The sequence below is a fragment of the Hydra viridissima genome, unplaced genomic scaffold (genome assembly GCF_058129835.1).
Source record: "Hydra viridissima isolate aposymbiotic clone 2 unplaced genomic scaffold, HvirCarnegie_v1 scaffold_10, whole genome shotgun sequence".
Lineage (NCBI taxonomy): Eukaryota > Metazoa > Cnidaria > Hydrozoa > Anthoathecata > Hydridae > Hydra > Hydra viridissima.
Window position 1 is genome coordinate 8,775,989 of NW_028324309.1, and position 16,193 is coordinate 8,792,181.

Here is a 16,193-nt window from a genome sequence, read left to right on the forward strand (position 1 = left end):
AAGACCAAAGTCAGTTTGATGGGAGGGCTTGCGCGGTTTGATGTGCGGCTTGCCTTTAAACTCCATTAATCATTAGAAGGAATAAATCCTTAAAATCACTTAATTCACTTGTATCACCATCTAGCAAATCTGGAAATTATGCTTTGTGTTGCTGAAACTTAAACAGTTGGCAGTTGCTTATGAAATTATGTGTTGCTGAAACTAATTTTAAAATTTGATAGATCAACAACTATAGATCAAATTTGGAGAATAGGTCAATGACCAAGTCTGAGAATTGAATGACCAAGATTTAATACCCAATTTATCATCATTTCCTGTAACGTAAAAAATTCCATATTAAAAGAAAAACTTTTTTTTTTAACCGAATACTAATGTAATAATGAAAAACAAATGAACTAATTTAAGTAATTAAGAAAAGGAACTTACACATTTTTTAAAAAAGTTAGTTGTTAAAAGTTATTAAAAATACAGAAAGTTAATACCGCAAACCATGAAGAGGTGTAAAAAAATTCTGAAAGTTAAAAATAGAGCAAATCCGCCTGATGAATCTGAAGTTAATTTTACAGCATTCATGGATAATGCAAAATTTAACAAACAATTATTGAGTAAAATATTTAAAACGTTATTGAACCACAATAGATTCAAACTTTAACAGTACAAATAAAAAAAGCATTTACAAGTATTAACAATATACCTTAAACCCGAAGCACACTATGCTTATTGAACAAAAAAAAAAAAAAAAAAAAAAAAAGATAATATTCATCTTGCACCTTTACAAAAAGTTATAATAAAGTAATAAGAAAACTTAAAAAATGGTGGAAATTAATTTAGATAAATAAAGGGTAGGTTATATATACCAATTATAACTTTGGAGATTTTAGAAATCCAATGTTTCGGAGGCATCAAAGGTCTGAGCTTTTGAATTGTTTGTAGAACTAAACACAACATTAACAATTTATCTATTTTAAACAAAGATAAAACAAAGAATTTATTAGTTCAATGTTAGTAAATCTAACTGTCGAAGTCGAAGTATAGTAAAATAAGACGAGACACAGAAAAGAACAAAATAATCATAAATACAGCGTGCTATCACAATGAAACATTTAAAGTTCATGCGAATTTAAATGTGAAGCACAACATTAGAAATCAGATTTTGACACGAGATCTTGTTCTTTAACTTTTTTTTCGCGAGAAATAATTCTAACGAGACGAACTTTTAATGTTTAACGATATCATGCTGACAAAAGCAAAAATCTTTGTTTTGTGTACACGATAAAAAGTTCCCCAGCGATTCTTAACCTTAATCTCCCCTAAATAAAATGTCTCCAACAATTTGTTTCATAAAACGCGGATAAAATGAAAACAATAGTGAAGCTCATGATACTAAAACTGAGTCTCGACTAAAATTAACTTTTCAATAGAAATTTTCTGCATCTCGTTTGATGATGATATCCTTGAAAAACAGGCGACATCTTCTTCCTTGTTCTTCTTTCTATGCCTGGTGATAACATGTTTACCCTGAAGTGGTATCCGAGCTTTTGTTCACCTATAATGATTTTAACATGGTTAGTGAATCTAAAATTCAACTCACGCTAGTGAATGTAGAAAAAAAAAACGTGCGACAAAAATGTCGAAGATAAATTTGAAAAAAAAGATGCAATTTGAAAAGTGAATTCAAACTAACTAGAAAAAAAATTATTATTGACTGCTGCATTAACAGTTGTTGGCTTCAACTGCTTAAAATACCATATAATTGTTGTAACTAAAAAACTTCTTATTAGCGCCCTATTATGAAACAAGAGTTACCCTAACTTAGTCTTATTATTCGAAGGCAAAACCTAATGTCGAGAAAAAGAACCCACGTGATATAATCTCGCTTCATAAATCTCGTTTGTACCGACATTTACATTGAGATGAGAATTATGTAGACCTTGTACAAAAATCTCATAAAAAAGAAAAAGTATTTTCGCAAGAAATATATTATTCATAATAAAAATACCTAACTATATATTCACAAATGCGTTTTATTAGAAAACAAAATGAATTTGATCTCTCTAATATGTTATTACATTAATATAAAACCTCAATAGTCTAAATTTTAAATAAAATTACAGAGATAATATTAAGATTTACAAAACATTTACCATATTCAACAATAATTTACCATAGTCAACATCTTGCAATGTTATCAAGTTTTTTAGGCGACAGTTGCCCAGATAATCAGTTGTATGTTTTTTTAACTTCGGAATAACAAAAAACACCATATTTATTCCCATTCATTCAAGTAGAGTAAGAAGTTAGTTAATAATTTATAAACAAAGTAGACAGGAAATTCAAATAAATTTTTCAATTTGTTTAAATATGCTTACAAGAACATGAAAAAAGTTTTAAATATTTGGTATGAAAAGTTAATCTGCTCATTTTTAACGATGGGAACTGCTGAAAGTTTTTTCTGTTTCATTATAAATTAATTTGTGTACTTCCACCATGATGAAACTTTTTGTGTACAACCCATCATGATGAAACTCATTATATAAAGCCAGCTTGATGAAAAATATTGCCAATTTCTATCATGATAAAATGTAATAAAACTTTATTTCTACTGGATGCGAAATTTGAAAAACAACTATGATTCAACTGGATAAATAAAAACCTAATATATTTCTACAAGATGCAATATTGAAAACCACGTATATTATTAAATTAATTAATATAATTAAGAATATTGAAAACCAGGTATATTAATAAAGAAAGTAATATTTAAAAACCAGCTACATTTATACTGGATATTTTAAAAACAACTATACTTCTACAGGATATTAAACACCAACTATATTTTGATAGGACTTTTAAAAACCAACTATATTTCACTGAATGCGATTAACACCAACTATTATTCTACAAGGTGGAATATTTAAAAACTAACTATATATCTACAGGAAAAAGCCAACTCTATTTCTACAGGATACGATATTTTAAAACCAACTACATTTCCACGAGATATTGAAAAAGAAACTATATTTTTACAGGATATTTAAATACCAACTGTAATTGTACAGGATATTGAAAAATCAACACACTCTCTACAGGATGCCATATATAAAAACTTACTATATTTCTACTGAATATTTAAAAACCAAATATTATTCTACAGGACATTTAAATACCAACTATATTTTACTGGAAACTATATTAAATAAACAACTATATTTCTACAGGATGCGATATTTAAAAACCAAATAAACTTCATCAGGATAAGATATTTGAAAACCAACTATATTTAAACAGTATATTTAAATTCCAACTATATTTCTACAGAATATTTAAAAACCGACTGGTATTTCAACAGGATGCGATAATAAAAAATGAACTATATTTCTACAGGGTGCGATATGTAAAATCCATCTATATTTATCCCAGACTTTTAAAGGCAAACTTAATTTCTACTGGATATTTAAAAACCTACTGCATTTCTACAGGATGCGATATTTAAAAACAAAATATATTTCATCAGGATAAGATACTTAAAAATCAACTATAATTATACTAGATATTTAAAAACCAACTAAATATCTTTAGGATATTTAAAAACAAACTCCATTTTACTGTATGCGTTATTTAAAAACCAACTGTATTTTTACAAGACATTTAATAACCAACCATATTTTGCTGGAAGTGATATTTAATAGCCAACTTTATATTTCTATAGAATGCGATACTTAAAATCCAACTATATTTTTACAAGATGCGCCATTTAAGTCCCAACTACAAATCTACAAGATATTTAAAAACAAAAAATATTTCTATTGGATCTTTAAAGAAATTTAGTTGGTTTTTAAATATCACATCGTGTGGAAATACAATTGGTTTTTAAATATCCAGTAGAAATATAGATTTTTTAAAAATATCAAGTATACTTTTAGTTGGTTCTTTAAATATCGTTTCCTGAGGAAATAAATTTGGTTTTTAAATATCCAGTAGAAATATAGATTTTTTAAAAATATCAAGTATACTTTTAGTTGGTTCTTTAAATATCGTTTCCTGAGGAAATAAATTTGGTTTTTAAATATCGCATCCAGTAGAAAAATAGTTGGTTTTTAAATATCCTGTAGAATTTATAGTTGCTTTTTAAATATCCCGTAGAAATATAATTGGTCCTAAAATAACTTATCCTGTAGAAATATAGTTGGTTATTTAATATCCCAGCAAGCACACAACGTTGAAACAACGTTGAAATAACGTTGATCAACGTCGATCAACGTTATTTCACCTTTGTTTCAACGTTGTGTGCTTGCTGGGATCGCTTCCAGTAAATTATGGTTGTTTTTTAAAAAGTGCTGTAGATATATTTTGTTTTTAAATATTGCGTCTTGAAGAAATATAGTTGCTTTTTAAATATTGCAATCGTGTAGAAATATAGATGGTTTTCCATCTATATTTCTACACGATTGCGATATTTAAAAAGCAACTATATTTCTTCAGCTAAATCAGCTAAATTTCTACACGATTGCGATATTTAAATATCGCATCTTGTAGAAATTTAGCTGATTATTAAATATCCTGTAGAAATATAGTTGATTTTTAAGTATCCTGTAGAAATATAATTGATTTTTAAAAATCGTATCCTTTAGAAATTTAGTTAGTTTTTGAATATAGCATCTATTAAATTGGTTTTTAATTATCCAGTTTAAGCATATTTGGTTTATAAATATCCAGAAGAAACATAGTTACATTTTAAATATCCTGTATTAATATGGCTGGTTTTTAAATAAACTTCAGAATTATAGTTAGTTTATAATTATCGCACCCTGTAGAAATACAGGTTTTATATAAACTTTAGAAATGAAGTTTGTTTTTGAACAATATTTCTACAGGGTCCGATATTTAAAAACCATCTATATTTCTACTGGAATTTAAAAACCAGCTATATTTTAAAGGACGCGATATTTTAAAACCAACAATACACCTACAGGATGCGATAATTAACTATCGCATCCTGTAGGTGTATTGTTGTCATTTAAAGTTCCAGTAGAAATAGAGTTGATCTTTAATTAAACTCTATTTCTACTGGAACTTTAAAAACTATCTTTCTTTCTACTAGATATTTATACAGGATATTGATCTTTTTAAATCGTTTGATCTTTAAATATTTAAAAACCAACTGCATTTGTACAGATTGCGATATTTTAAAACCAACTATTTCTTTACTGGATATTTATAAATCAATTGTTATTTATCGGATGCAATATTTAAAAACCAGTTATTTTCTAACAGGATATTTAAAAACCAACTATATTTGTACATGGGCGCCGGCAGGATTTTTTACAAGGGGGGGCAAAATAAAATTCAACAGTGATATTTCAAAAACTACATAAATGCATCAATTAATCAAGTCATTTTATTAGACCAGTGACAACAGAAAATTAAAGAAAATGTAAAAATAAAAAAACAAGAATTAAATTATTGTTATTCAGTAAATTGTAGTCGTCTGCCTTCATTACCAAACTTATTTACAATTTGTTCCATAAATTCAGATTTTCTGGAGCGTATTTTTTCACGATGCACGCTCAGCATGCAAAGCCCAGACAAACGCTCATAATGCTAATGCTAAGTTATACCTAATAATGCTAAATTATATAATAATATAATGATTAGTTAAAAAACATTAAATGATTTATTAAATACAAATTAGACATATTCCAAAACACAAAACAAAAATTAAAATACAGCAGGTTAATGCAAGTTAATCAAATTAAATATATATAATCATAGCAGCCGAGAGAAATTTTGGGCCCCGGGGAAGTTTTCTTAAGGGGCCCTAATTATGATCAATTATATACCCAGGACCAAAAGAAGCGTGCTCTGGTCATTGAAAATTAAAAACAAAAGTTAATTAAATCTTTTAAAAGTCAAAACTATTTAAATCTTTTAAAAATTACTTTAAAAAATAATTTGTTCACACACGGGGCCCCGGGAATCTTCCCCGTCCACCCCCCACCCCCACCCCCTCTCAGCGGCCATGTATATAATTATAATAATCAACGTTTAGCTAGCAAAAAACACAAGGTAATAGTATTATTAAAATGAATATAACACAATAAATTGGAAAAAAAATAAATAGAAATATAATACAAACAAAAAACATTTTGCAAACAAAAAAACAACAGCATAAAAAGGTAAATGAAACTGACACATTAAAAAATAATTTAAAAAATTTGATCACTGTATCCAATTCTTTCTTCGTTAGTTCGAAGTTTATTTGTTTGCGTAAGAACTTTGTTATTGTAATTCGATTTCTTTTTTTATTATTATTATTATTATTTCCTTTATTTTCCTTTTTTTTCTTCCTCTCTTCTTTTTGTTTTCTATACTTCTCCTTTATCTATTGTTTTTTTCTATTTATTCCTTTTTTATTTTTCTTTCATACTTTTTTTTAAACTTTCATTCAAACATCTTTTTTTTTAAATATAAAATATGCCTTTATAAAAAAGCTTCCGCCATCGTGGAAGTTATTGCATTTGATAGCAATATTTCATTTAAACTGTAGTCATTTACATTACGGTGAGTAAACTATAAATGAGTTAAATTGATGAGATATCGAAATAAAATCTTTTAACAGTTAAAAGAAATTTTTTGAATATTAAAACTTGTTATTTTGCTTTTCCAGGGGGGGGCAACTGCCCCCACCTGCCCCTGCCTGCCGGCGCCCATGTATTTGTACAGGATTTTTTAAAACCAACTATCTTCCTACAGTATATCTAAAAACTAAATATATTTCTATAGTTTATTTAAAAACAGACCATAATTTACTGGATGCTATATTTAAAACCCAACTATATTTTTACAGGATGCAATAATTTAAAAAATAGCAATTTTTTTACTGGGTATTTAAAAACAAACCACATTTCTACTGGATATTTAAAAACCAACTGTGTTTCTACAGAATGCGATATTTAAATATCAAATATATCATCCTAAATGATATTTAAAAAACAACTTAATCCAAGTAGAAATGTCTTTTTTTTTTTTAAAAAAGAAAAAAAAAATATTGACACCAGGCTAGAACTATGAGAATTAGACTAGAAATACACCGAAAAAGAAACCTAAATGAATCTGAAAGAAATGAATCTGAATCAAACCAAGCAGAAACTACTTTTAATTAGAAATGCCAATTCTTAAAAAACGAATATTGACGTTAAAACTAAGAGGGTTAAGCTAGAAATATCGCGAGCAGAAACCTAATCCAATTATTAATGACAACTTTAAAATGAATAGAGACACTGCGCTAAAAAAATTTTTTTAAAAAAACTAGGCTAGTATTAAACCGAGGTATTATTTAATCCGAGGCTAGTACTAAACTAGGCTAGTATTAAACCGAGGAATTATGTAACCGACCGAATCTGAAATTTGAGCCAAAACAGAGTGTACCGAAATTTCTGTTCAGTAAACCCGTAACGAAACCGAAACAGGCCGAAACTTGAAAAGAGTGTTAAAAATCCCTGAACTTTTTATGATTACCGAATTAAAGCAAAAAAAACTATTTTACATACAGTACTATGAATATGTTTTAGACCACTCGTATAATTAGACGTATTTACAATTTCTTTCCTATGTAATTCTTTTAAACCGTAATTAAGTTGAATGATATATAAGAAAAGTTGTTAAAACTATGATATATGAGATATGATATATAAGAAAAGTTGTTAAAAACTGTTAATTTTGGGATAAAAGATAGTAAAGGTTTTTAGAGATAACATTTATGACTCACATGCATTGATAATGTTAGATGAGAATGGGCAGTATAACAATTTGGTACATATGCATCATTTGGGCGTAGAAACTTTTGGATATCTGTCCGGATCTGTCAGAAAATATTTTCCTAATCCTAATCATAGGGCTTATTTCTTCCCTGAGGCATTCACTGCTCGATCTTGACCAATATATGCAAATACATATTAAATTTTACAGGATGAAATTTTTAAAAACAAACTACATTTCTACAGGATTTTTAAAATTAAAATATATTTCTACAAAATATATAAAAACAACTTCCAAAGGATGCGATATTTAAAAACCAACTCAATTTTTACAGGTTACTTGAAACCCAGCAATTTTCATATAGGATCATTAAAACTCAACTATATCTCTAAAGGACATTTAAAAACAAACTATATTTCTACAAGTTAATTAAACACCAACTATATCTCTACTGAAAACGATATTTTAAAATCAACTATATTACTACAGGATACGATATTTAAAAACTAAATATATTTCTTCAGGATGCGCTATTTAAAAACCAACTATTTTCTATTGCATGCGAGGCTTTAACACCAACTTTAATTATACAAGATGCAATATTTAAAAACTATCTACAGGAGTTTTAAAAACCAACTGCATTTCTACAGGATGTTACAATTAAAAGCCAAATATATTTCTACAAAAAGCGATTTTTAATGGCCAACTATATTTGAGGTGGTGAGAGTCAAAGTGGTATAACTCCATTTAAACCTTAATTTTATTATTACCTGTAAAAACATTAACAGTTCAAACAGTTCCAATAAATAAAACAGTCTTTTGTTAACATCATCCAATAAATAAAACAGTCTTTTATTAACATCATCCAATAAATAAAACAGTTTTTTATTAACATCATCCAATATTTTCTAAATCTCTAACATTAAACCTGATTTTTTTGCACTTATTGGGATAAAACGCTCTGCCCTGAAAACTTGTAGTGAAGTGAGTTATAGCACTTTGACTCTCACCACCTCATTTATACAGGATATTTAAAAACCAACCATTTTTCTACAGGATATTTAAATACCAACATTATTTGTACAGGATGCGATATTAATAAACCAACTATATTTTTTTGGAAGCGATTTAATAACCAATTATTTTTCTACAGAATAAATTTTTTAAGACCAACTATAATTCTACAGGATATTTAAAAAGCAAACTTTATTTCTACAGGATATTAAAAAGCCAACTGTTTTTCTTTAAACTTGGGTAATTACCTTCGAACTAAACTTATATGTTTAGTTCGAAGGTAATTACCCAAGTTTAAAGGCTTGAATTGTCTTTTAAAAGAAAATCGAGGAATTTTGAAAAAGTATTTTTAAATAAACAGCGTACAAGTAGTAAAAACTTTGAATTGCTGATAAAAGATTTAATAAAAGGTAGTAAAATGTTGATTACAAAAGTTTGATTTGATTTTTTATTGCTGTGAAAACCTGTTCTGTAAATTATAGAACAGGTTTTTTTTATGTTATAGAATGTTTTATTATGATATTAAACAATTTTTTATTCTTAAATTAGTATGTTTCTGAATCTACTTGTTTTCAGATAAATTATAAATACTTAGCTCGATATCATTTGTATTTGGGTATTCATTATTACAATTTTTCTTCTTTTAATCTCATTTTAAATTTTAAAGAGTTGTGCTACTATTTTATATTCCTTTAGTTGAATCCAAATTTACAGCTAGGTTAAGATTTTTTATAATAAATGTGAGTAATATGTCTAGTATTTTACTTTAGATGCAAGGAAATTACAAACAAATATCAAATTGGCAGGAGCCTAATGCTCATCCAATTAAATTTGCTTTGATGTTATTTTGAATCTGATAGTTACTTACTCTGAGAAATATAGTAAAATATTTTAAAATCAAGTTAGCTGTGGAAAATCAATTTCAATTAACTGTTTGCATTGCTTATATTTTGAAAAACAACGTAAGTATATTATTAATAAGAAACATGAAGATTATTTTTCATATATCTTCACCAAGCATCTGCTAAGCATTAAGTGTTAAAAAGAAATCAAATTATAAAGTAAGTAGAATAAAATTTACTTCAAAATTTTCATTTGTAAAAAGCATAGAGAATCTTCAAAAAAAGCTCAAATAAACAATCTGATCGCAAATATTGGAAAGGTCTCGCTATTGGTATAAATAAATGCAAGCAAAAAGAGAATGGAAGCAATTGTTACACAGTTTCATTATTGTTTAGTTTCTTCTTGTATATCTATAGTATATACTATGCCTGTAATCATCTTGTATTTTCACATTTTTATTATTTATTTGTTTATTCATTTAATTGTGTTTTAGTTAAGATAACTTAGTAATGAAATTGAAAAAAAAAACAATTAAAATTGTTTTCCAAACTAAAGTTTAACTTTAAAATTTCATTCTTGGAAAACCTGTAATACCTCATTTTTATATTGAGATTTTATTTTAAGCTAGTTTTTATTTTATCCTAAATAACCATAGCTAATTAACGCAAGCAAGTGTTTTTACTATCATTCCAGAAATTGTTTTCAGCGCAATTATTACAAATAATTGTTACTATATAGTAATATAAATTAGCTATGGTTATTTAGGATAAAATAAAAAACTAGCTTAAAATAAAAAAAAATATTTGATTATACTTTTAACTGTATGATTTTAATTATGATAGAAACATTCAACTGTATGATTTTAATTATTATACAAATATTTAGCTATATAATTTTATTATGATACAAAAATTTAACTGTATGATTTTAATTATTATTAAAATTTTAGCTGTATGATTTTAATTATGATAGAAAATTTAACTGTATGAGATTAATGAGCTAGCAAGTAAAAAACTTACTTTGAATAAATGTAGTTACCTTTTTATTATTATTAAAAATTTAGGTCTTCTTATTTTTTATTTTTTTATTATGTTCAGTTTTTATTATCAACTTTTTATTGTCAAAACTACTAAAATTTAGGTTTACTTCAGAATAATAAAAATGAATAAACAAGAGAAAAATCAATACTTGAGGGAATGGCGGCAAAGTAATAGAGCCTTAAACAATCTTCTTGTAAATAAAGAAATCGACAGCTCATTGCATGTCAAATCCAATATTATTGAAGTGGTGAGTAGCACTGATTTCCAAAACATTGAAATTGAGAACTATAACGATTTTTTGTGTGTGTTTGATCATAAAGATACTTCTGGAACTGAGAGTTCTGATCTAGACTCTGAGGTTTTATGAGTGATGATAAGGAAGATCTAAAAGATCTAAATTTTAACATCCCATTAACAGTATCCCATGTTGTATTTTAGAAGTCATCCTGCTAATGCACAAGTCTTCGATTAAAGCACAAATAAAAGATCAAATAGGAAGCATCTTAAAGTTCTCACCATTTGTAAATGGAAGCAAAAAAAATTAATTGAGGAACCAAGTGATTGTTGAACAGTTATTAATTTTGAGTTTTTTTGTAAATTTATTAAATATGCTATATAATGTACAAAAGAATACATAATACATCTTTAAATAAAGTCTTTAAAAACATTTATTGTATTTTTAGTTTGAGTATCCCCGAAACTATTTTTCTAACGCCTTGTAAGGGATTAGAAACCCTTACATTAACGTTGAATATTGATTGTAATTGTGTTAAACATTTAACATTAGTATATTAACATTAAAGGTATATATAAACCGTTTATATACGGTTATATTCATATAATAACCATGAAACGAAGCCATAGGCTTCGGCAGGGTTATATGAATATAACAGTATATTAATATTAAATACTAAACACAATTACAATCAATATTTTACGTTATTTTCCAAGTTAAATTTATGTTAGTATAACGTTAATCTAACAATAGAATTTTACGTCAGTATAACGTTATTATCTAGCGTAAATCTAACGTAAGAATTTTACGTTACAAAACCTTTCCATTTTGCCGAACCGGCAACGTTGTACTAACTTAAAACCTAACGTAAATATAACGTTAATACAACGTTGTGTGCCGGCTGGGAATTGGCACGATATAAATAATATACTAATTTTTTAAATGTTTTATGGACTATCAATTTGTGTATCTGGTTAGAAAACAGATAAATTAAAGTAAAAAATGCTTATTAATCTTTTACAGAAATAAAATGGATACCACGATAGAAAAATCATCTCACGTTTTTATTATTTTGTATAAATCTTATATTTTTAAAGTCTGTTCTTTCAGTATTATTTAATTTTAACCCCATTTTGTATAAATTTCTTTAATAAAGAGTTAATATTATTAAAATTATTCTATTTATGTTGCTATTGCAACATAAATAGAATAATTAAAATTTAAAATTAACACTTAAAAAAGGAACTTTTCCTCAAATTTTCAACAATTGTCTCGTGATAAGATGTTATTTTAGTGAATAAGGAACCATTTTTAATTCCCTTTGGAATTTCAGTTAACTATATGTTAAGTCAGAACCCTAGCACCCTACCCTAGCAGATTTGTTAGATTAGCTGGTATGGTTCAAAAGCTTGACGAATAGCCATATAAACTTTTAATTTTGCTGGGTAGGTTTTGCTGAGTGTTGTCCAAAATATAAATTTGTAAAAAGTAAAATGAATTATTTTGCTACTAAACTTTTTCAAATCTTTTTAAAATAAACTGAGAAAATCTTAAAAAAAAAAAAAAAAGAAAAAAAAAGAATAAACAATCCAGATATATCTCAATTTATTTTTGTTCAATTTCCGAAACATAAAATGAAGATAATCAGAATATTTAAAATTCTCCAGATTCATAAAAAGGAGCAAGTTCCTCTCCTGCTTCTTTATCAAAGAATCATTTTTATATCCTCTGAGCTTCTGCCTCCTTGCTTTGTGTAGCTTTTTCGCAGTGAACGCAATGTTACAATTGTAAATCTTCTTCTTTCATAAAAATTCTGCTCGTCAAAAGTTTCACATTTACTTTATATTTAGTAAAAATACCTTAAATACATTCATAAAATATACTCAAACAATATTTACAAGATTTCAAGATACTTGGTCAAGTTCCACTTTACGTAATTACTTCCGCGTAGTGTAATTGCACTTCACGTTCGTTGATGGATTTATAATTTTAATATGCGTGATACATCGTGTAACTTGTCTAGCTTTTACCATGAATTGTTTATTTTTTTATACCTTAAATTTAAATATTCATGACTCCTTGAAATCATAGAGTGAAATAGCAGTGCAGTTTACAGATAGTTTTAAAGACTTTTCACCCATATATATCCAAGGGCCCTCTTTTCCTAATAATACCATTTAAGCTTTTATTAATGTTCTTTGTTGACTTTTTTTTAGTAAGTCTTGATGAGATAGATGTTAGAATACTTACTATAAGATTTTTGTGAATGACTTATGAGAGGCTGTTGACGCTTTTAATTACTTTATAACAAGCTAATAAGCATTGAGTCTGGAGGTACCAATTTTTGTCATGTTCCTAAATAAATGGTTGCTATGGGCGTTGCTAGATAAACTCAACCTTTTCTGTTTGTAAGTTTAATTAAATCATTTTATACCCAAATTTGACCAGTTAAATTTTTCCCATCATGTTCTACAATATTTGAAGTATAAGAAATTTACTTTTTCAAAAACCTCAAAAAAAAGTTCAAACAATATGTTCTGAATTGGGGAAACAACCGTGATTTTTTTTCTAAATGTTTAGGTTAACAACTACACAGTTTTTTACTTCAAATATAATTTTTAAGGATACTCTAAATCTTAACCACACCTGTCTCATTAAGGTACGATAAACTGAAATTCAAGTTGGTTCAATTTTTTCATCAACGACGATAACTTTGACTATTGTTATTTACTGGCCAATACCAAATTGTACATGACGTAAACGTATGACGTGAAAAAAAACAACCCAAAAAGTTTGCTTATTAAATATTTTATGCGAAATACAGATACAAATCGAACCAACAAGCCAAAATAGTCTTTTTATGCATAATTCCTATTCGTCCGAAATTAATGTAAATAGTCGAAAATAGTTACCTTTTTTTTATTACCATAACGTAGATAAAAGTTCAATGAATAATACATTCTAAATATTACTTACTTAACATTAATACCGTAATATGTATTATACTTACTTAACAGTGATGTAATGACTGTGTATGTGCGTGTAATATATCTATTTTCTCATCCTTAGTGAAATAAAATTTCAGTTCCTATTAAAAGTTCTATTTAATTGATTAAAACATATTTTAAATTAGATAATTATTTGTTATAATTGTAATGAATATAACTTATCTTAAAAAGTAAATATGTTTCAGCAATTGAGAACATTTCGACAAGACATACTAATGTTCTAATATAAAAGTGACATTTGTGATTTCTCATCAAATATTACCAAAATGGCAAATTTTTGATTAAGACAAGAGATTTCTAAATTCAATAAAGTTGCTACTGTAAAATAATTAATATAGCTAAAAATTGAAAAAAAAAAAAAAAATTTTAAAACCTTTATTTTTTGATGTTCTCTAACATACATGTAAATACATAAAATGCATGATTTAAGAAATGAATAAAAAAAGATGTTATAGAAGAAAATGCGATAATGATGATGAAGAAGAAACAGATGTTGGTGTCTCTATAGAAGAACGCAAAGAATTGCAAAAGTTTCGTTCAAGACCTAAAGGTGTAAGTGTTGAAACCTTGGCAAGTTTGTTTGATGCAGCATCACAAGATAAGGAAAAATCTATTAATGACCCATTGAAATTAAACTCGGGTGGGGGGTTAGTAGATAGTGGAAAATCTAGAGACTTGTCCAAATTTGGAACCAATTTCTCCACTGAAACAAACCAGCGTGATGAAGATAAGCAGTTATTGAAGTATATTGAAGAAGGTCTTATGAAAAAAAGGGGAATCAATCAAGCAGAAAATAATGCTGATGCAAAGTAAGTTAATTTAATGAAAAATTATAATTTTTATAACAATAAGAAATAAAAAATGCACAAAAAAGAGTTCTTTAAATTTTTGCAAGTTTTTGCAAATAGAGAATTTAAACTTGGTATCATTTTTATTGCAAAAAGTTTCAATATGATTTTAAGGATGATTTTATAAAAAAATAATTCCTAAGCAATTTTTTAAAAGAGCGCTGTCAAAAGAAGATCTTTTGTATCAATTGCCTGATAATTTAAAAGTACAGTCGAAGATCATGAAATCAGAGGAGATGTTGTCTAGCCAAGTATTGTGTGGAATTCCAGAAGTTGATTTAGGTAGCTTAAACAGTTTTGAAAATACTTATGTTGGAATATGTTCTAAAACTTGTCTCATTTCATCAGGATTTTAAAATTAGAGTTCTGTTTTGAAAAACCTTTAATCAAAGCAAGTTATGACCAAATTTTAGTGTTTTTTTTTTTTAAAGGAATTGAGGCTAAAATTAAAAACATAGAGGCAACAGAAGAAGCAAAAATGAAGATGATAGAAGAAAACAAAAATCGCAAACAGCAAGCATCTGAATTTGTACCAACTAATATGGCTTCAAACTTTATGCATCATAGCAGATTTTATGATGAAAAAAAAGCTATTGAAAAAGAAAAGAAGGAAGAAAAAGAAAGATTAGAAAATGCCACTGTAGTGGACAAAGGACCAACTGTTGGTGGTGATATTATTGAAAATGCAGAAGATTCCAATTTTATTCGGAATACTATGTCTTCAACTGGGGTTAAGCGAAACAAAAAGGGAACTTCAGATGACTTCATGTTTGAATCCTTTAAAAAGAGAGCCAGAGAAGGTAAATGGAGGTGATGATAAAGAAAGTTTGTTTAAATCAAAAAAATATTTAGAGTTGATGTATTCAAACTATAAATACTGTAAGCTAAACTGATTTAGAGATGTGAATGGAACATTGTTTAAAAATCTACACTTTACAAATTTAAGCACTTTTCAGTTTTACATGTTTGTCAGAGAGTAAATGAACTACTCATTCTATTAAGCAACATTAAAATAGCTGATATAGACTGTCAATGACTAACAGTTTGATGTTTTATAGATTTCTGCATTATTTTAAAAAGAGATGAAGAAAATTTTATGAAAGTTACTTATATGATAATTTTATAACATTTATTGAAGGCATATTTACAGATTCCTGTAATTCATAGATTTTGGCAAAATGTTATAAATGAATGTCAAAATCAAGTTTTTCCCCCCTTTTTTTTTCCTCTTTTTATTTACAATTTTTTGCTGTTTGCAAGATACTGTGTTCTTCAATGATAGTGGTATAATAATATAGTTATTCTATTATTGCGTTTTAAAAATCTGTAGCTTTCTTATCAAGACATATTGTCCAAGTGTACTTTGCATATTTATAAGAAACTTTGATGTTATTAACAGGTGGTTGATGTGTGTAAATAATGCTTATATTTGTACCATTCTCTGAAA

The 16,193-nt window shown here is 26.9% G+C and overlaps 1 protein-coding gene across 1 annotated transcript; it reads left to right on the forward strand.

Moving 5' to 3' along the window:
- The first annotated feature begins 14,279 nt into the window (after positions 1 to 14,279).
- On the forward strand, positions 14,280 to 15,938 carry LOC145181922 (splicing factor C9orf78-like). Its single transcript, XM_080057119.2, has 3 exons — positions 14,280 to 14,707; positions 14,904 to 15,028; positions 15,178 to 15,938. The coding sequence occupies exons 1-3, from the start codon at positions 14,331 to 14,333 to the stop codon at positions 15,558 to 15,560; spliced, it is 885 nt and encodes a 294-aa protein (XP_079913245.2). The 5' UTR covers positions 14,280 to 14,330; the 3' UTR covers positions 15,561 to 15,938.
- Positions 15,939 to 16,193: the final 255 nt, after the last annotated feature.

Bases quoted from the DNA above. Each gene is read 5' to 3' on its own strand.
- LOC145181922 (XM_080057119.2), top strand. From the start codon at position 14,331: ATGAATAAAAAAAGATGTTATAGAAGAAAATGCGATAATGATGATGAA. The intron at 14,708-14,903 runs GTAAGTTAATTT...ATTTTTTAAAAG, and splicing joins GAAAATAATGCTGATGCAAA to AGCGCTGTCAAAAGAAGATC. The intron at 15,029-15,177 runs GTAGCTTAAACA...TTTTTTTTAAAG, and splicing joins AATTCCAGAAGTTGATTTAG to GAATTGAGGCTAAAATTAAA.